This window comes from Cyanistes caeruleus, chromosome 3 (genome assembly GCF_971803275.1).
Source record: "Cyanistes caeruleus chromosome 3, bCyaCae1.hap1.1, whole genome shotgun sequence".
Taxonomy (NCBI): Eukaryota; Metazoa; Chordata; class Aves; order Passeriformes; family Paridae; genus Cyanistes; species Cyanistes caeruleus.
The window spans coordinates 31,069,291-31,091,415 of record NC_141703.1 but is presented as its reverse complement, the minus strand read 5'-3'; the positions used below and the strand labels follow the sequence as shown (position 1 = coordinate 31,091,415).

Sequence of the window (22,125 nt, the reverse complement as noted above, 5' to 3'; positions counted from 1 at the left end):
ATGGTATCCAAATGTCCCTTTGATAGTAGGGAACAAAAGCTCTTTATCATAATCCTGAAGATTTTATATGTATCTGTATGGGCCAACTTAGGACAGCAGAGTAGTATCACCTACAGAGGATTAAGAACTGATCTGCTGCTGGGAGAGGCTTTCTTGTATCTTTAAGCAATTATATTCTGCCCTTGTTCCTTTGAGTCTTTGCTGCAGAAAGCCAGACAGGCAGACAAGGCAAGGGAAGTGCCTTATCTTCAGAAAAAAACTCCATCAGATGCAACCCACACAGGATTTGCTACCTCATCCATCAGACAGAATTACTGTAAGGGGTAGAAGAGGCATATTCACTATTTATTATCTTTCCCATTGCCCAGAGGTCCTTTATATTCTCCCACCTCCAATTAGATATGGTTTCTTGGCAGAGTATGTGCACCATTGTTCCAGCCAGAAGGATGAAAGGTGGTGAAGTAATCCGGGAGATAGTATGGTTAAGAGAGCTCGCAGTTTAAGGTGACCTAAGACTGTCCTATGAAGCTCTTGGTACCCTAAGGGACACAAAAAAACCAAAAGCTTTCTCAGGAAGTGACTGTTCTCAAGGGAAGTGCTGCCCACACATCTTTCTGGTTTCATGCCTGTCTTATCACCTTGAACAAGCTCTGTCTTATCTAGTCATGGGATAGTCCATGTGCTTTTATGGTTCACCACATGGCAAAGCACAGCATTTAAGAAACTGGGTAGCCAGAGCAGAACCAAAAGTACTCAAAAAGACAATTTCAATTCCTGCTTCTGCTGCATGTCACATGCACAGCAGCTTGCACGGAAACTCCCAGCTGGTAAATGCCAGTCTTAGGGAAATAACAATGAAGTACAAAATGCAAGCAGTGGCATCCTCCATCCGAAGTTGAGTCAGTTTTGACACACCACAGCCACCACAAATGCCCTGTGTTCCATTTCTCCTTTGTTGAAGCAGGGCTGAACCTCTTCCTACCATGTTACACTTGAGAGATTTTCAGAATAAAACTAAAATCTAAATAATATTCTTAATTTCATATTACAACATGTTATTTTAAACAATGTGCTATTCAACTCATTCCTTAGTAACTTCATAAGCTAATAAAGGATATTGCTGGCAGCAATTTGTCTCTCATTCATTCACAGCTTTAACCTCATGATTGCATCTTTCCCTGGTTTCCTTGGAGTTGGCTTGGCCTCAGGCTTTTCTGAAAGAGAGGAGCCCCTTCTTTCCCTTGGGATAAGCCACCAACAGTGGAAAGATCCAGGTCAGAACTTGTCAAGCCAGTCTGTGCATAATGTCACCAAGTATTAAAGCCAGCAATTAATGTAGGCTCCTGAGATCTTATGCTGCCACTTGAAACCACACCCAGAGGCTCCTGAAGCCTTGCCTTCATGTCTTCCCCACAGCCAGTGAACACACACAGGACAGTCACAAGGTCAGTGGTTCTGCATTCTTCACCACTTCCACAGCTCCCAGAACAACCACTGAGGATAGCTCTGAAGCCAAGTGAACCACAGCCACCTTCTCAATTCCCTCCTGCAGATCAGAATCCCCCGGCCTCTCCTCCACTGAGTCTGAAAGCATCAGGGCTGGCTGCCTCAGTGGTCCTCTGGAGGGGAGAAACTCCCCTGCTGCAACCCCATTTAATGCAGGTATCTGTTTCCCTTAGTATCTTACTAAAACGACTTTCTTTTTTTTCCTCAGACTAAAAGGTTATCATGCTACTGGAGATAATTTCTTCTGCCTAAGTATTGTGGAAATGAATGTGTACACATCTCTCTGATACTTGGATATTATCCTGTAATGTGTTTCAGACTGGTTGTATGAACAGTAAGATGAAGATAATACATTAATCTTAATGTATGAAAGGAACTATGATTGACTTGTTATTGTGCATGAATTTATACACACACACAGAAAGTGAAAGAAAAATACATACCTATTTCTGTCTATTGACAGACAAATATACTTCCTGTATTCAAATGTATCTCTCTGTGTGTGCTGCTGATATGGATAAACACAGTAAAGACATATTTAACCATTACCCTGAGATTTAGGGATTAACTGTCTTTTTTAGAGATAGCCTCAGATTTCTTTAAATCTGTGACCTGTTTTCTATACATCTAAAAGCCTTTTTGTGCACAAAAATTTTAGCAGAGGCTCTTTATGACATATAAGTCTCATACTTGGAAAAGAACATCTTATGCCTTCAAGAACTGCAAAGAGTGGTTTTTCTTGCTATACATGTGTGCAGGTGAAAGGTCAGAGCCAGAATTTCAAGTCTTTTGAAAGTCAAACCACTTACAGCAAGCAAAGCTGGCTTGTGGATTCCTTGAGTGTTTTAAAAGCAAACATACTCAAAACTAGTCCAAACAACTTTACACAGGGAGATAACACCCTCTGTATGTAAGTGTCATTATTTTATAACACTGCTTATGCATGCATATTTAATTCCACACTGTTGTATCTTTGCTCATTTATAAAACACCAGTTATATTAATAAGAGCTTCACAAATGCATAAAGCATTTAGAATATCCTGGCCTATATATATTTCCCTTTGTTCATTAATGCACTACATGCATTCATGTCAGTATACACACCCAATTCCTTAATTTCAGACAAAGGTATTCTGAAGATTTGCTTAAGTATTTCTGACAATTCTTTCTTCCCCATGCTGCTCTGAGAGGTATTTGACTTTTGATTGGATCTATACCACTGATGCCAGAAGAGTCTTTTTTTACACAAGAAACTGCTGTTTGCATCAAAGTCTATTTCACTGCTGGTAAACAGCCGTGTTGCAAAATAACCTGACACAACTTAGAAAGCAACTTCTTTCAGGGAAAAAAAAAAAGAAAAAGACAGCTTGTTTTTCAGCTGTAGTCAGTTCAGCATTAAAGCAATGTCTTTTTGATGTAGAGAAAAACAGTTCTCTTGTTATTCCAGAGCCTGTATTTGCCAGACAGTACACACCAATTTCATTCACCATAAAATCCATCATTCTTCCCTGAGCTTTTGCTCTGTTCAGAGGATGCCTCCCCACTACAGCTCCTCAGTCACTGATTTTGTTTATCCTAATATGCAGATTCAGACAAGCATTGCTTATGGTTTCACTATTGTAATAACCTGTTAGCATATGGTAATTGTTTCTGCCCTTTACAGGATTTATAGCAAAGTGTATCAACTCCAAACAACACAGCTTAACCTTTTAAATCTTACAAAGACTTGTGCCTTTAGCTCCAGAAACTTTAAAATTACTCCTCCTGGGGTGACTAATTCCACACAGACATTAAAGAGCTTCCTTGCAGCCTGACAGAGGTAAAGCAATCCCTCACTAGTTCCCCAGAAAGCTCTGGAGAGCAGGAGTGCTGCTTTCACCTGGCATGGTAAGCCAGCATCCCATCAGCTCTCCTGTTCCTTTGGTACCAAGACTGCTGAAAAGCTAAAATGTGAACTGGATGAATCACATTGCTCCTGCTGACCTCCATGACAGAGCAAATTGACTTTTTTTAAATGAGTGTACATGAGAAGGGAACTACATCCCCTCGTATCACAATTTCACAGCTTGTCTTCTTGTTCAGCACATAGATTTCCTAATATGTGGTGGGAAGAAACTCCCTGACAGCATAAATTGTCTCCTGATGGTGACCACAGCTCTTTGAAAAGTCTGATGAACTCAAGGGCTAGGAGAGGGCTGACTGGGTACAAGGAAAAAAAAGGAGTGAGTGTCCAGGCCAGAGATGCCTGATTAGACACATGTGATCCATGAGGGGCTGTGTTGATTTTGTCAGATTTCTCCTGGTTTTTTTTTCTAATGTGCAAAGACACATTTTTTTTTTAGTGCAAAGACACGGTCCTGACTCAATGAGCTGAGGGAAACTTTTCAAAGAGCTTAAAATTATGTTTGGACAGGGCTATTGCCCTGCTAAGTCCTCATTGCATCCCATGACTCTCCTGTGCCTCACAGAGGGCCTCATTTGTGGGGTCACTATGCAATTTTTCCCAATAAAGCTAGTGTGGTTCCAGGGCACTCAGAGGAGGTGGGCACACCTCATTCACCCATGACTTCAGATGGCCAGGTCAGGCTGATGTGACAACTTAGCACTGGGAGGTGCTTAGTCAGGTGTCTGAAGAAGGCAGTAGATAAGAAAGAAAATTAATTGCCATCACAGACCAATCTGAACTATCATTTTAAACAACCTCAGGCTATAAAGATTTGGTGTAATACACTCAGGAGGAGGGGAACAGAGCAGAACTTCTTAACACTGTTTCAAATTTCAGGTGCATGCATCCCTATCAGGGAGACCAAGGCACATCACCCACAGATCCTGTTTTGTAGAGGGTGGTCCTACATCTCAGGATCTCAGCACAGTCTCCTTCATCCTAGGGCTGAAGAGCCACAGGAGAAGCCTGGAGAAGAAATGTGCTCTCCGGCTTCATTTCTTCCCCTTCTTCCTTTTCCAGTACTCATTGTCTTTCACTGCAGGAAGGCATTCCAGTCCATTTGCAGGCACTCTGGGACTGAGCAAGAGGGATGTGATAAAGCACTGTGTGAGGGAGCACTGGTACTCCCACTGCTCTCTTCCATACCCTGACACAACAACCCTGCTAGAGGAGGTCTTCTCCTCTCTTGTCCTAGTATGACCCTCCCCAAAATCTCAGTCCATCAGACATGTGGGCATCACTACAAATAATCAACTACTCAGGGCAGCAGAGGGGAAAATGCCTTCAATGGGAGTGTTGGGATTATAGACTTATTTTTTATATATCTCCTGTCTTGCATGCAGGGTGCGGGGAGTCTCTGGCTGGATGGCTGTGGGGACCTCATCCAGCTGTGGATCTTAATGAATTTATTTCCTTTATGATGTCAGAGAGAGCAGGAAACTGAACGTGGCCAAAGTCCTTCAAAAATGTCTGTGATGCTGCAGCAGGGGACAACTGGAATTAGATGTCACTCAGCATCAGCAAGTTGCCTCTGGGGCCAGAAAGAGACTTTTGTCACCCTAGAGGACAAGTGGCCTCCTGTACCCTAAGATCTTCTTCTGTCTTGGTGTTTCCCTACTCCAAAGCTCAGAGACTGACCCCAATCAGAGAAGAGCAATGAGACTGGGGGAAACTCTGCAATGGCGGAGAGACACCCTATTATTTGCATGGCCAGCATCTTCTCACATTCTTAACATCAAACCCATGCCCAGATAGGTCCAGGACAGGGAAGATTTTTCTTCTACATATCAGAAGACCTAGAGTTTTATTTTTTCCCCTCTTGGCTGTTCTCTGAAGTGATGAGCAGCAGTCTCCTGCTAGAACTGATTGTGCTTCACCTAACTTGTTTACTGTCATTGCAAAGACCCCAGACAGTGGTGCCACTTCCAGTCTTTTCTGTCCTCTGCCTGTAGTCCACAGTACATTAGTCCCAAGAGGTCTGTTGTTTTTTTTTTCATCTCTGACCCAATTATATAATACAGACAACAGAGTAAAATATAACTATCTGCAGTACACTTTATCTTTCAGTCTCTCCTGGCTTTGAACTCCAGGAAGCTGCAGGGTTGTTAATTTTTGTTTTAAACAAGGAAAGTGTAATGATAAAGATAGATAAATGAATAAGAAAAGCTCACAGGAGGCAATAAATAAATGGTATGTTTACCATGGCAGGCAGTGACAGGGCCTCATTGTATTTCTGCCTCAGTGCTCTGGTGAAAAAGAAGGTCTAGGGGTCTGAGTCACTCATCCCACACAGGGCACTATACTTAATATGTGCTCTTGGATTTTGACTTGCCATGCAGCAGCTCTAAATGGGGACACTTAGTGCCATGTTATTTCTGTTTTCCAATATGTGCTACATGTACTTTATTTTTTGAGTGTCACTTTGAACATCCTTTAAACAATACCCCAAAACTCAAAAATCAGAGGTAAAAATATCTTATTCTGTCTGCTATTTCTTCCCTGCTGTCTTTGTGATAATCTTTTCAGCAAGGGAAAATAAGGGAGCAACATCACTGAAGGCAGAGCCATCAGCTCGTGCTCACCAGGCAGACACAACAGTGCTGCACCTTGCTCTCTCACAGGTAAGGCTGCTCTTTGCAAGCAAAGGTAACTTTATAAAGTTTTGGGAGTCTTACCAGGCACTTTCCAAGCAGTTGACTGTTTCTCCAAGTCTCTGTCTTCATTGTTGGATTCAGGAGAGTGAATAGCTTTGTCCTGTTTCTCCTTGCTTGCAGTGGTGTTTGGAATGGTTATACTTTGCAACACTGGCTTTTTAGGCAGTGGAGGTTTGCTGCTAAGCTGTTCAGAGGACTTTGCTTTGAGTTTGATCTTTTCATTTAAAGAATCACCAGTATTTGTATTGGCTGTTTTTCTGATCTCTGCCTTATCACCTCTTAGAAAGGAAGTCAGTCCCTCATTTTCTAAATTAAATTCTGCACTGTATCTTTTAATCCCTTTTGATTCTGGTGGTGAGTTGTCTTCATATTTCAAGGACAGTGAGGTGGATCTAAGTTTCACTTGAAAAGGATTTTTATCTTTACAACCTGGCTGATTCTGAGATACCACTGAAGAACTGCTTGACATTGGTACTGCATCAACAACTGGGGAAACATAACCGGCCAAAATTTCAGTAGGTTGTCCTTTCTTCTCAGAGTAGGACTCTGGCAGCAAAGTCTCCTTTTTGTTGCTACTTTTTTCCTCATCCAATTCTGATCCTTTCTGGAAGTCATCTTGCCACTTCTCATTTCTTGAGGTGACCTTTGCTTTGGACAGGAAGAATCCAGTATTTAATGGGCTTTCCAATTCTGATCTTTCTGGAAAATGCAGGCTTCTGGTGCTTGGCCTCTCCCATGCAGAGGAAACGGAAAACTTTTTGAAGGCATTGAGTTCATTGACCACCTTTTCAGCTTTCTTCCTCAACTGTTCCTCCTTGTGGACTGGTGACTGACTGTTCTCCTTATCAGAAGCAGCTGCCTCCTGTGCAGTCTTTATTTTCTCTTGAGAGCATAAAGTAGATGATCCCATCTGCATTGAGGAAGCAGGATGTGAAACATGGAATGAGTCTGTGGGCTGGGACGAACCCATGAAAAGCTCCTTGCTGGACTCTGACAATAGAGTAAACTCTTTGTCTGCCCCTTTATTGACAGGCATTTCCACAGGTACCTGATCCTCCTGTTTATTTTCTTCTGACCTTCCCAAGAAAACAATACTATTCTCATTAATTGAAATATTTTCCTGAGAAGGTAATTTATTTAATGAAAACACAGTAGGAAGCTCCTTATTTTCTTGATTTACAATATTGACTGACACATCCCCAGACAACAGAACCAGTGTTTCTGAGAAGTCTTCTTGCTTTTGTACTTCTCTGTCTAAACAGGAATAGGAAGAAGTTGCAGGGTCTTCGCCTTCTGACAGCAGTGAGGACTCAGACTCCTCACGTGTTATTTCCAATGTTGGTTGGTAGTCCTCTGGCGTATTCTCTGGTAGCAGGGTTTCCTGTCCAACAGCAGACTCGGAAGCAGGCCGAGTCATCACTGGTCTCAAAGCAGGGGGGACATCCTCAGGTATTCTGGGCTTTGGCCAGGAAGCCACATTCTGTGTTGCAGCTGCGCTGCATGGCAGTTCTTGATTGCTGGGTTTGAATACAGCATCATCCTCTTCTTCTTCCTCTGGGGTACAGCTCAAATCAGTCAGAGATTCAGACTGGGTCCTCTGTAAAAAAGAAATTCAGAAAGCCCCATCACCATGTACAACTTCACTTTTATTCTTATTCATCATTACATTTACAGCCGAGATCTTAGAGATGGAGGCAATACTTGCCTCCAGTGCTGAGCTTGCAGTTTTCTTAACCTACAGACTGGATGCTTTTTTAACTAAGCAGATCCTGGAATAATGCATTTAACCAATATGAAAGCAAAGTGTGACATTTCCTTCTGCACAGCTAGTGCTTTCATGACTTTGTAGAAGGGAAGTCCATCAGAACAATGGCCATTGGACTGTCCTTGGCAATTGTTTGTCCAGGGCATACTGCCTCGTCAGGTGTGCAGCCAGAGTTGGGCAAGAAAATGTTAAAAATTGTATGATCAAAACATGTGAACACTCTCCATGGGAATCCAGAAGGGCTCAGTCAGCTGGCAGTTTATAGGCAGTCTGGACAAAGCAATCATATTTTAGTAACAAAGTTAGAATGGAAGAGAAGGATTGATCGGTGAATTATTGTTTTATGTGTTTTTCTAAATAACTGGCCTCATCATTGTGCTGCTCACAGCGGTGCTCTAGTGAGCTGAAAGGTCACTCACAGATTTGGAGAAATACAGAATACCAGCTAGTAATATTTTGAGACAGAGGGAATAATATTTCTAGTAATAAGCAAGCCAATTAATGGTTTTACTATATTTGAAACATTGAAAAAGCCCACGGACAATGAAGTAAAAATACCAGTAAAAGCTGAAAACATTAGTGCTAAAAGAGAGGAAGGAAGGAAAGAAAGAAAAAAAGAAAGAAAAAAAACCCAAGCTATGCTCTTCATAAAATATGAAAAAGGATCAGATAAATGGTTTTTAGAAGGATGATTTAGAAATTTTTTATTTTCTTTTTTTAACACTATACACTTTTTAACAGCCTTTTAAAAATATAGTATGCACTTTCATTTTTATTTGGGGTTGGTTTGTTTTTTCTGTTAAGACTTACCTTACACCTCTGTAGGGCATGTAAAGGATTTACAGGTTTTGGGGCAGGGAGAGGTCTGAATTTAGAACAGTCTTAATGTACAGAATTTGTCTCCAATTAATAGGCCAAAACATACTCTTTCTGTACTTTTTGAAAATATAAGACCAGTTATATTTTGGAAGTTAAAACAGCTCCTCCATGAGCAGTCTCCCAAAGACTCAAGATTTTACAGGATATTCCAGGTTAGGAAAAGTACACAAATTTATTATAACAATTAAAAAAATCTTTAAAGTAAGAAATGCAGTAGTCAGTCCAACTTCTGCATCACAAACAGGACACTAAATTGTACTGCACAGTGAATTTAAGAAGAAATTGTTACATAAACCACTGCATCAAAACAGCAGCAGGTAAAATCCTAATATTTCATCTGTTCCTAGTGTCTACTTCAGATATTTGTCAGATAACAGCTATTAAAACCCAATGAAATGTCCATGCAGCAAGCTGACTTGATCATATCTGATTTTAAAGTACAAAGTCCAGTAAGAACTTTCTGGGTTTGTGTCAAAAGGGACACTGTTTATTTTCACACGTACCTGAGAAAATTTTCTCATTCTACTGTATCTCTGGTTCCGGGGTTTTATTAAAAGCTTATGTTTAGCAGCAGAATTATCCAAGAAAGCAGAAAGCTCAGGTGGAGTGTCAAAATTGGCTGTAGGGGAGATGGTACTGTCAGATGTCCGGGGAGACCCAGTTTTGGTACTTCCATGCCTAGTGAGCAGCTGACCATCTGTAGAGCGAGATCTAGAAGAACCCAGTGTAATCTGAAAAAAAAATAAAAATCCCCAAATGGAGAATCAAACAAAGAAACAAAGATACAAAATAACAATTCTACAAATAAGTAGACATATTTATTACCATTTTAATTTTTCCTCTTTTTCTTTTTTTTTTCATTTCTTTAAAATATGTTGCATTTCCTAATGTTGCATGTAATGTGCTGGTGTTAGCAATTCTGCATTTTTAGCTGCTTGAGTACTGTGATACACTGTGCAGCAGGAAGAAGCAAGTTCCATGTAACTGGAAGATCTAAAGCACACAAGTACATGGCCAGAATGTTTCATAAGACAGATTTATGAAGAGTACTCAGTTACAGAACCTAAAGGGCCATTTTCTTTTCTGGGTGTGTCTTCCAGCATCTTTATCTAGCCTCCTACCCAGTTATTTTGTGCTGATATATAGTTTCCTATATGTCAACAAGTCCCTTCCAATTCTACAGTACCCTCCCAAAGACAAAATAATTAAGAATTAGTGGCATTGACACTTCAGCTCATACTTTTGCATCATGTATTTATATCTGCATTTACTGGAAATGTAAAGTTTCATTAGTAGACTAGTCTGGGGAAGGAAGTGATGGATAATTCCTACTAGTGGCCAATAACCAGAAACAGCTCCTGAATGTTGGAAGGGGTGTCATACTTGCACAAAGCTGGAATTCAGCTTGCCTGTGAGCCTCAAAAAAAGTGCTCTAGATCCAGGGATGATACAAAAAGAACACTGGAAAATTTATTTTAAAATGCTCTATAAAGGGTTCCTCTTTTCTTTCAGATTCAGTTTTGCAAATAAGCAAAATGGTATTTCTAAACTATCTGTCACAGCATCAACGTGACCTCCGACAGCTCATGACAACACTCCCTTTGTAAGCTTGAAATTCTGGTTCATTTCTTTGGAGGAGATTTCCTCCTTTGTCATGCTTTCTTCTGTGGGCATTCTTCTTTCTTTTTCTTCTTTCCTTTTTTCCTGGACATGGTATTTTACTAAGGAGGTTGGACGGGAGAAGGGCAGGGCACGTACATTTTATTTTGGGAAAGGAAAAGCATCAGCATTTTCTGCAAGTAGAATTCTGCAATATGCACTGCAGCCCAAAGATACTCTGTAGTGTAGTGAGAGCCTTCTACAGCTTTCTCAATGGCCAGGGGAAAACTCCCATTGATTTTAGCAGAGGCTGGATCCACACCTTCTAACCATACTTTCTACTTAAGAAAAAGAAAATAGCTCAGACATGCTGAATAATGGATGCTCTCATTAATTTTAACTCTACAATATCTGCAGTCTAGTAGTCAAACATGACTAATGTACAACAAATGATAGGTGGCTGCATTATACATTAGTACCTAACAGTGAATGCATTGACATTTCAGTTCCATGATAAAGACACAGCACATGTTCTCTTTCAAAGCACGTCATTATTTGCCTGCCTTTTTTCTGGCTCCTGCTTGTCTTAGAGAACTTTGAATGTCTTCTCCTTGGCAGTGCTCGGGGTGGGCCATTACACTGGAAAATCCAAAATCTGGTTTCTTACTTAAGTTTCAGTAGCCTTAGTGAATGCCAGCTCTGAGCCAGCTGCTGGAGTTGTTTGTTCCACCAAGTCTGGCTTTGACAAAGCCTACCGGAGAGGGAAAGAGCTGGCAGACCCCTTTGTCCAAATCTCACGGCTCAGTCATCCTTCAGCTGGGTGGTGGTGTGGGGCCAGGAGGAAACCCCATCCCCAAGGCCCAGACAGGAAAGTTGTGATTCCTTTCTTTAACCCAGAAAAGCTGTCAAGACACAGCAAGATGTCCCTGCTGCCCAAAACCTCTGGACTGGTTTATGCAAAATTCCTCAGCCCTGTGAACTGGTCTCCTCTCACTTCTAGAAGCAGGGCTAATTTCTCCAAAATGCTACCATTTAGTAGTAGTAGTAGTAGTAGTAGTAGTAGACCCTGTGTCGGAGGAAAGCCTTCAGATGGAGATGCATTCTGGCTGCACTCTCACACTGGCATGGGATGAAGAAACTCTGAGCTAAATGATAGGGCATGTGGAAAAAGCTAAGCAACTGTGTAGTCAGCGCTACGACTCGGGAGTCAGCAAGTGAGTCAGAAAGTAATGGAACAACAGGGAGACATAAATCCTCTTTTAGCAAACATGCATCTGGACTGGGCACAATTACAGTGAGCCCATAACAGCTTTCAAGAAATTCTTCCTTCATGAGTTCTGTTGGTTTTATTTTAAAGATATTAATATTGCGCTGCATATAAGCAGTTTTTTCAAACAGCTTCATGTGGAAACTAAGAAGTAAGGCCATAAATCTTTGCTGAGACCTGATGCAGCTGGTCCTGAAACACATTTTGCATAATTACCAAGAAATGGTCAGCTCAGGACTAGTTTCTCTATTTCATTTCTGAAATTTCCCTCCACCCCTCCTCTTCTTCCTAGAAAATGTTCTTCTCTCTACCCCTTGTGTTGTTTCCACCACGACTCCAGCTGTGGACAGCTAAAAGGAACTCTTCAGAGCTTTTCAAAACAGCCTTTAATCAGCCAGAACGGCTGGCTGCTGATTGAAGAAAGCCATCCATGTGCCTATACTTGAGCTCTGAAAAACATCACTTCAGCAAAATTCACAGCCAGAATCCGACTGCAGGCTGAACTCAGACTCCTAAGCAGCAATGTCAGCCACTATCATCAGGCAAACACTTTCTGTGTCAGTGTGAGGTAACTTCATACTTAAAGCAGGGTCTGGGCAGATTTCAGTGGATCTGCTTGTTCCCATCTCTTCAATAAGCTTTCTCCCTTACCCTATGCATGTACCTCAAGCAGCCTTTACTGCAATTTCCCATCTTTGAAAAAACAGACACTGCTTCAGTGTCTAAATCTGGTTGGTTGTGCTTGGAGATTAAATCATGTCTATAAAGTTAGCTAAAGGATATGAGCTTTCCTAGAGGCATTAATTATTATCAATGGGAGATTACAGTGCATCAGAATTATGTTGATAAATAATCATAGTTTTTTATGTTAGACAGACAGACATTAAAACAACAAACAGATAAGCAGGCAATTACATGCATACAAAGTTGTTTTTTACATCAGACAGGCAACAAAATAATATTTTTTATATTTCTTTTTAAAACTACTATGGGTAATTACTTCTCCCTTAATACATTTGGCAGAAGTTACCTGTTCTTCTTCTTCACTGCCTGTTCCAGCTAAACTCAAAGAGCTAAGGTGCTTGTGAGAGTCAGAGAACTGTGGGATGGAATGAGGAAGAGATTCAGTAAAAGATGACAAACAAGGTGGATATAATCACAGAAACCATCTACACAAAGTGCACAAGGGTACTGGCAATGTAAGTTGTTTTTCTCTATAGTCTTAAGGATTAGCAAGGACACTGCAAACATAAAGTGTAAGACATGCAGATAAAAAATGAAATAACGTCTAACAAAACTATAATTTTAAAAAAATCAGATTATTTTATGTTTCTTTTTCCAGTGAAAACCTAGAAGAATATTAGAGTGTTCTCTTATCAACACACTCAAAGGGGAATACAGATTTTTCAGCCTTATTTTTCCTTAATGCCTGGGAGCTCCTTTTAGTCTCTAGAGAAAACACAGCATTCCCATGCATACACACAATCACATACTCTTCTTCCTAGTTCTGCATTTTCTGGTGTGATATTTATGTTTTAACAGGAGCACAGATTTTAAGTAGCTGTTTACAGAGAGACAGAGTGCTTTCCCAATTTGAGTAAGGTACTTCTGAATCACTCAGAGGTAAAATACGGATACGTAAAACCAAATACTTTATTCTGCCATCCACATATAGGTAAAACAAGTCATTAAACATTCATTTTTGTCAACACTGGAACTACTCACTCTTGTTCTTATGCCTGAGCTCAGGCTTTCGTGGAACAAAGACATTTCTGGAGGGCTCCTGGGTAATCCATCATCTTCAGAACTGGTCCCAGCATCCTCTGTTCGCTTTGCATGAAGTCCAAATGGAGGCGGAGGTCCCAGTTTCATGGTAGGCTGGAGCTTCATCTTCAGCATGGCATAAAATACATTAGCTTATAATAGTGATGGAGGTCTCCCCAGAACATTTTTTTAGCTGAGATCAATGAGTCACCATTATTTTAACTTCTCACAACTAAATGATCCAAGGCACAGGACATCTGACTCTACACATTCTCTTAAGGAGCCAAATAAACTACCCATTTTTCAGCTATCATTTATGTAGAACCAAGACAGGATACTGCTGTCTAATTAACAAATGCAACATTTGATGTAAACTGCAGACAGATATTACTTACTAATCAAATGTTCAACCACAAATGCTGTCTAAGAAAACCTGAAGCCTAGAAAGACATTCCAGCTGTTGCATTTGAAAAGAAAAATTAAGTTGTGTAAATTACCTGTAAAGCTCTAATCCGATCAGAAATGTTTTCTTGAGAAAACACTCTTACTGGCCTTGCAGGCTCTTGTCCAGTCTCAAGGATGAAAATGCTATCATGTGACAAAGCTCTGCTTCCCATAATGCCTTTATGTGTCCTAGAATAATAAAACAAATGAGTGAAAACATGCAAAGTTTTTTTCCATTTCTCTCAACTCAAGTGGTCTATTGAATGTGGAATAGGAGACACAGATGCACAACATACACCACAAACAAGATTTCTGACTTCTCCATGAATACAGCCATTCAGGGTAATCTAAGGAACACCTTTAAAAACAAAACAAAACAAACAAAAACAATTAAAAAAATAAATGTTATCTGCCATGTTAACAAACTGAATCAAGGTTAAAGACAGTTTAACCCCAGAAGATGAGTTGTGTCTTATGGAAAAAGCTACTGCCCCTTGGGTGAAAGCCAGCAGCTGTGTGGTGTCATAGGCCCACAGGCAAGCCCAGGTGCAAAATAGAGTTCACATAAATGAGTCTGTACTGAGACTCCTTGCTAATGTAAGACTGTGTCTTGCAAATGAATGACCATTACCATAGGAAGAATAATACCTTTTACTGTCTGTATGTGGTGCAGCATTTAATATATCTCTGCCATACAGATCATTAGCAAAAACATCTCAGGCAATGTAGTCCTCACATGGAATCCTTTGCATAAATCCTTAAAAGGTGCTGTGCTCTATATCAAAATCCCTCGGATTTTCTCTTATGAGCCTGGGAGACACATTTTTTCATAGACAATCTTTGAGGCATAGTTATAGGAAGTGGGAGATACTTTGTGGGCAGTTTCTCTCATATTCTGTTTCTTACTTCTGATGCATGCATTAGGTAACTTCTTTTGCAAATGGTGCATGCGGAAAATGAGCACCTTGCTTCCTTATGGGAGTGGTAGAGGAGGCCCACAGACAGAGAGCTAACTGCTAGGAGGTTTTTCGTGCTCATTTTCCTCAGCTTAGCTCATACCCTGACTGAGCAGGGACAAGGAATGTGTGCACATAGCATTTTTTATAAGAGTACCTTTTTCAAATTTTTAAAATCAGGCAGCTATGAAATGGTAAATGAGTACAGAATAGAGAATTGTTTGGGTTTATGTAACTATCAAGTCAATTGAGAAGAAAGGAAAAAAGAACTGTATTTCTGGATCCTAGATACTGTCATAGGGACACTGAAGACAAACATAAACAATCATGGCAGACAGTAACATTTTCCTCATAGTGGCTGCTATAAATATGTTTGATAAAACAATAGCAGGAAAGAGCTGATCTACGTTCTTGCTGCAGAAGGAAGGAAAGCCTTCTACTTCTGCTTAATGCATTAGACACATTAGAAGAACAATTTATCTAAGTGCAAATGTGACCTCTGCAATGCATCCAAGGTCAGACAGATCTACAGCAATTTGCAGAATAGGTGCCACTCAGGGCTGCAGTGGTGTCCCATGCACCAACATTCAGCCACACAGGCAGTGTCCTTGCATGGGCACATTTATCCCAGCATTCCATCCTCAATTCCTCTTTCTAGCAGATACATCCCTCCCAGACACATAATGGAGGCATCCTACATGTCTCCTCAGATTAAGAGGGTTCAAATTAATTTTTCTTCCTTTCAAATAATTTCCTGGTTTTTGTCTGTCTAAATAAATACTAAGAAACAATAATGTAACAATCTTTCTGTTACAGCACAGGAATATGGCCAAAACAGCCAGAGATGGCACCCACTCAGATATGACCTTGTTAAGCCATACATGGGGGAAAGAAAAGCTCACCATCCATGTCTTGTAAATAAGTTGTCAAACGCCACTACACACCACCTGATACTGCCAGCCCAGGACTCCGAGGGCTTCAAGCTGGACTAACTAACATTACTATTGCCAATACCATGGAAGCAAAACGCAGAAAAACCCCAAAAAAAACCCCAAAAACAAACAAACAAACAAAAACCACAAACAAAACGAAACCATGAAAGGAAAAAAAAAAAAAAAGTTAATAATTTCTCTTGGTTGTTTGGCGCTGCCTGGTGGCCACATCGAGTAATGTAATTTTAATTGGCCGGGATGGTTTCCTTTCCCATTCCTGGGTACAGCAGCACCCCTTACTTCAGGACCAGGATGTTTGTTCTGAGAGGCACAGCATCCATCAATGCAAAGACTTGCTTCTTAGTTATTCAAGAGGCTCTTCAGCCCACCTCTCTATCCAGAGACATATCTGAATGTTTGGACCGGGTTTCTCATGGTTACTTTTCATAGTGGGTAACTTTCGCAGTGTCTCAATGAAGACAGGGTTTTCAGAGGCAATGAGGTACACAGGATGGGACTCATCTGATCTAACTTCAGATATCAAATTGCAGCTATTTACATTTGAAGTGGTTATCCCAGGCTCCTGTTTACATTCAGTGGGGAAATATAGGCACTTCCAGAGCCTATTTCATGCATAAGGAAGATACAATCTTTATAAGTTATGATGACTTCTCTCTGATTATAAAAGGCAGCTGGTAACTAACTATCCCTGTCCATGGCAGAGAAGCTGGAACTGGATGATGTCTAAAGACCCTTCCAACTCAAACCATTCTATGAATCTGTGGTTCAATAACCCAAATGGAGACATTTTTCCTTTGGTCAGATGAATCCCATGTATACAGAGGAAAAAAAAAAGTCTTCAGAGCCTCTCGATCCTGCTGATTTCAGTTGCAGTCATCTCATTAGTCCTTCCTTGTTTCAAACCCTGGCACAAATGGTCATCTACATTTCTCTAACAATCCTTAGTAGCTACATTTTAGGGGAATGAGACAGTCCTGGTAGGATATAAACTGGCTGTCTAATTCATTTTTGAAGATAGGAATTACATTCTTTTGAAATTAAAACCCAAGGCTTATTCATGTTTAAGTGAAAGTTTTTTCATTAATATTTCTTGCTACCTCCCATCTAATTCCCTTCTGATTTGCCTTGCATCAACCATTTTAATTTGTACTTTCCTGGGAAAAGCAACTGTTTGAAAATACAGCATTATGAACAAGGGGAGGAGGTAATTTTGGGGTGTCTTTAATCTACAAACATTGTAGCAATTTTTTATTTGTTTACCAGACAGAGTCCACAGACTTACTCAAGTTCATCTTCAGAATCATAACTAATGCGCATGTCATGAGAGGCTGCGACATCGCTTGTTGACTGGCACAACTTCAGGCTGCTGCTCACAGAAGATGACGTCTCCTTCCTTTTCTTTTTACCAAAAAATTTTTTGAAAGATTTGAACTTTGATTTTTTCTTTCCTAAGTGAAGAAACATAAAGAAGATGCAACCAGCAGCATGCATAAATTTTTGAACAATAACATTTCTTTATAATTTTTTGCATAAATGGACTTTTTCCTGGAAAATGCTACAGAGTCCACTGTTGCATTAATGTCTTTCAAGAATGTACTGAAAGTATGAAATTACTGTTATCTTGGAGAATGGATTGCAATGTTTATGAGACATAAGAAATAACCAGTGGTGTAGAATCATTCCTAATAGAGTTTCTACTTGCCTCTTGAGGTAATTAAACTGTGAAGGAAAAATTTGGCCTTAACTGCCTGGGATATGAAAAAGAAATTATTACTTGGAAACCCACTGCCTTTGTTCAGCAAGCTAAATACTGATGATAAGAGCAATGCTACAAAAATCAATTTAAATGTAGAAAAGGTATACATAGGTGAATGCACAGTGTCAGGAGGCTAATGCTTTTAAAATAGCATTTTAAAATTTTGGCTTTATAATACATCAAGAATATTCTGAATGCTAATTAAAAGATTCAATGGATCACGAAGTATTCATCTAGGAATCAAGCAATAACTTTGAAAAGCAATTCTAGTCTGCTTAGTGAAGAAAGACCTAAATTAGGATCAGTTGCAGCTCAGTGAAGGAAACTATTTCAAATTAAATCAGTGTTTTGCACAAGAATTCCAACAACTTGTGCCTGGCCTGTATAAGTTGGCACGACAGCACTGTGAGGCATCCCTGTCAGCATTTCACTCACTCTTGGATTTTGTTGGGTAAAAAAGTTAGCTTGGTCACAAGATACTATAAAAGTCTTATTTCAAGCCTCTGAAAATGCTGGAAACACGCAACAATCCTTGGAAACAGGAGAAAAGCAGAATGCATTCTCTAAACAAGCAAATTTACTTCTATGATAGAGCTAAGGCATAGAAGCTCAAGAAATCACAGCCCTTTTCATTCACTGGGGAAGGGTGAAATTATACCTGAATTGTCCTCTCCATCTCCTTCAGCCTCTCTCATCTTAGGGTCCATTATCCTTGAAGAACTCACGTGGCAATCACTAAAGAAGGTACAAAAAGTGTTAGTTGTATCAACAAAACAACAGTACTTCACTATATATGTTTACATATACATACAGGTAAGTTAATCAAATATAAAAATGTAAAATACAATATTATGGATATGCTAAGATAATATGTCTCCATACACATCTAAACATATTTGTGTGTATATTATATATAAATACACATAAAAGATACATAATATATAAAAATATCCCATTTGGTACTTATTAGGCTAAGCTACAATAGATTACACAGAGTATTTCCACTTTCAAAAGACTATAGTACATGACAGTTTAGTCAATCAGCCTCTTCTGTCTGAAGACTGACTTTGGTGAATTCTTGAATGCTTCTAAAAACATGTATGAGAGGAGGTGGGCTTCTTTGATTCTCCTTTTCTCGGCCCATTCAGGACCAGTGGCAAAATGACAAAATGACAACATTAGAGTAAGTGTACAAGTAACAATAGTAGAGAACCCCATGTATTTTTCTCTTGTATATACCCAGTTTGAAGTTTCTGCAGATTGCGGTTTTTCTTCTTTCTAAAGAAACTTGGGAAAAGGTAGTGATTCTTTCTATTCCTTTAATTTTGTATAGATAACAAAGTTAGGGAGAAATAGTGACAGAGAAATATAAGTAAATATAAGTAAAGCTACTGATTTTCTAATTTTCTCCTCTCTTCCTTACTTTTCAGAACCAAAATATTACTTTGCTTATTAAGGTTCCTAAACTAAAAAATAATTGCAAAACTGTACATGTCCAAATCCTGAAGACACTACATCTGTCATTTAAATTACATTTCTGGTGCAGTAGTCTGTTTGAGCTCTCTTTTCCTCATCTGGAGAGCCATAATTTCATGGTCAAGGGAGAAGAAAGTCATGAATGCCTTTGATTGAACAATGAGTTAAATGGTGTAGAGTCTCTCTTTGGGCTGTAATGGTGGTAGATGTTCATGCCACAGCCTGGATGGAAAGGTAAGTAGACTGTGGCTGTTTTGATCCACTGAAGGACCAGGAGACTTAAGAAATAAAGCTTGTAAATCCAATGAGCTAGTGAAATGGAAGCAAAACCTTTATTACTCAAATCTAAAACACAACACATCACCTGAACCATCTGCAGCCACTTGAGCTGGACCACAGCACACAGCTGCAGGACAGCCATAGCAAAGGCACCTCTACTGCCCACCAGGGCTTCTGCACCAGACAGACACACAGCCTGGGGGTGAAACATCCCCTGCCACCACCCACCAGGTACCAAATCAGAATTAACACAAACGCCACAGTGAGAAACTTTTGGTCAAGGGCATCTGCCTGAAGTAAGAAGATTTAATAAGGAACCTACCCTAGAAAAAAACATGGATGAGGGTGGTGAGGCACTGGAACAGGTTGCCCAGAGAAGCTGTGGATACCCCACCCCTGGAAGTGTTCAAGGCCAGGCTGGATGGGGCTTTGAGCAATCTGGTCTAGTGGAAGGTGTCCCTGCCTATGGCAGGGAGGTTGGGACTAAATGTTCTTTAAGGTGCATTTCAACACAAACAATTCTGTGATTCTGTGATGCCTTTATTTTTAAAGTAAATGTCCACTGGGAGGTGACAGATAAATATGTATTGTGGGCTGTGGCATACCCGGTCAATTGTTAAACAGGGTGTCTCAGATTCCTGCTGTCACATTGCAGTAGCAATGCCAGGAATGTAAATCAATACTTTCAAAGCTTCAGCTGTTGTATGCTGTACATCTACAAGCTACACACATCCAGAAGAAGGATTCTAGTCTCTGTATAAATTGTGGATGACATAACTCACATCCCCATTTGTGTCTCACTGGTATCACCCTGCTGCATCCAGCTGCACTCAGGTGAGGGTATATTTTTTTTTTAATCCAAATGTTTGTATGGCATACTTCACTAGTTCTCAACAGCAAAGCCACTGGGGGATAAACCCCCACACAGTGACAATGTTTGTTGGTAACATGCAGGCAAGTATGAACATGTTCCCTCTGGCAAAATTCAATCAGTTAGTGTATTATATTCCTGACAAACCAGAATTATGTTCCTGTCCCAAACCTTGGCAGCCAAATTTCCAGGGAATAAAACCAATTTAAAAAAACCCCAAAACTTAGCTCTACCATAATGCATGCAATGATTAGTGTGATTTATTTTGTAACATCTGAGGTCACAAAGAATGTTTCCACTGGATGCTCCAAACATTGAGGGACACTAATACATGACCAGGGGTGTAGCATAAATCTCCTCACTTAGAGGAAACAAGGACACTGAACCTTGATGGGCTCTCTCCTTGCCAGTTGTGCATTTTGAAGCAAGTTCCTCACTCCCTTTCTTTCCTCATGCAGCAATTTTTCAGGCTCACCATGTTTTTGCTGTTTACTAACATTATTTAATAATTAGTGTGTCTTACCCAGGGGAAAGCAACCCTCCACTACCGTGTCTCTTGCAAGGGTACAGGGCTGGAGCCCTGGCTTGTGAGAAGGAAGGAGGTGTTGGCCACTGAATGTGTGTGTTCATATTCCATCACCTTTAGAACCCTGGGGATTTGGTTATGTGGGGAAATCAAATTCCTAGGTTAAGGGAAGATTCAGGTCAATGTGCATCATTACTTTATAATATTTGTTCTTGATATGACCCATCCTGGGCTCATGCTGGCCTGTTGCTGAAGGAGCTGTTCCATCCACAAGAGCAAGATAAAACAATTCAAAAAACATATGGAATTGATCTACTGGCAAGGGGAAGTTGGACTGCCTGGCCTCAGATTGATCCTGGTTGGGATTGTTATAATCAGAGATAACTCCCAAAGTGTGATTAGAGCTTGTGAAGAGATGAGCAAATTGAACTAAAGTACAGAAATGTAGACAGTGACTACTAGAAAAGATTGTAACGAGTGCTGTTGAGGTACAGGGGAATGACTGTCCAGAATCTTAATATTTTATTATTTATTATAACAAAATATAGTAGCAAGTATATTTGTGGACCCAGCTGCCTCTGACATCTGCAACTATTTCAAGGATCATATGTCACAGTGAGAGAGAAAATCAGAAAGATATTATATTAACATAATAATATTAATATATATTAAATATATTATTAAATATAAGCCTGAGGGGGTCTAAACTTGTCCAAAACATAAATGATTTGTTACTTGCTAGCAAAACACACAAAGATTGCTTGAAAGATACTATTTTTCAACATATTGCTTTAGCAGGTCATCCAGGGATTTCTTTGTTTAAGAACCTTCTTAATAGATGCCCAACTCAGGCTGCAATGCTATTAATAAAAAGTACTTTTAAGATATTTTTACAGTGGAATCTGTCTTTCAGCTTATTGATTCAGTAGAAACCTAACTGAACCCAGTTTTTGTGGCTGGCTTGTGTAATTTCCATAACACCAGGTCCCACCACTGCTGCTGGATCCATCCCTAGACAGCTCAGTGTCACCTGGGGAAAAGCCTGGCTGCTTTGCTGTTGGACAGCTGCCCAAGAGACCTGGGCTATGTGCAGGGAGGAAGGCTGTCCAGGTAAGATAGCTTTGGAGTGAGGCAGAAAACAATCCAAGGTGCAGGTCAGAGGCACCTGGGTGCAGGAAACACCAGGCACAAATATCAGTGGCCTCAACCTCCTGTGCAGGAGCCCAGAGACTCTCTTACCCTCAGCAAGGAAATGGTTATCTTAAATTATAGCAAATAAATCCTGTAAGTTTGGGTCAGGCAAGCAATACTGTGTGTGCAGTGGAGTGACTGTAAGGCTATATAAAAACTGCCTCTAAACTCATCATGCAATTATAAGGATTTGGTTTTCAGTTCAGAAGACAAGTTTCCAGCCCGAACCCAGACAGCAGTGACTATCCCAGCCCAGCGGTGGCTGACAGAGGAGGATGTGACAGCAGTCCTTG

The 22,125-nt window shown here is 40.2% G+C and overlaps 1 protein-coding gene and 1 long non-coding RNA gene across 18 annotated transcripts in view; one reads left to right on the top strand and one right to left on the bottom strand.

Moving 5' to 3' along the window:
• Positions 1 to 22,125, bottom strand: part of CRACDL (CRACD like) — an 85,497-nt gene that overhangs the window by 10,207 nt on the left and 53,165 nt on the right. For 15 of the 17 annotated variants that reach the window (XM_086880491.1, XM_086880482.1, XM_086880483.1 and 12 more), the window contains 7 exons: positions 18,148 to 18,224; positions 17,016 to 17,181; positions 13,878 to 14,013; positions 13,342 to 13,506; positions 12,647 to 12,715; positions 9,254 to 9,481; positions 6,128 to 7,703 (listed from right to left, as the gene is read on the bottom strand). In XM_086880491.1, the coding sequence (XP_086736617.1) occupies positions 6,128 to 7,703; positions 9,254 to 9,481; positions 12,647 to 12,715; positions 13,342 to 13,506; positions 13,878 to 14,013; positions 17,016 to 17,181; positions 18,148 to 18,196 (2,389 nt within the window). In that variant the 5' untranslated portion in view covers positions 18,197 to 18,224. The remainder of the gene's footprint in view (positions 1 to 6,127; positions 7,704 to 9,253; positions 9,482 to 12,646; positions 12,716 to 13,341; positions 13,507 to 13,877; positions 14,014 to 17,015; positions 17,182 to 18,147; positions 18,225 to 22,125) is intronic. The other 2 variants (XM_086880490.1, XM_086880489.1) reach the window with 1 other exon arrangement.
• Positions 1,494 to 17,286, top strand: LOC147654052 (uncharacterized). The gene is made up of 2 exons (XR_015284377.1): positions 1,494 to 1,662; positions 16,997 to 17,286. It is a non-coding gene; the product is annotated as an uncharacterized LOC147654052 (long non-coding RNA).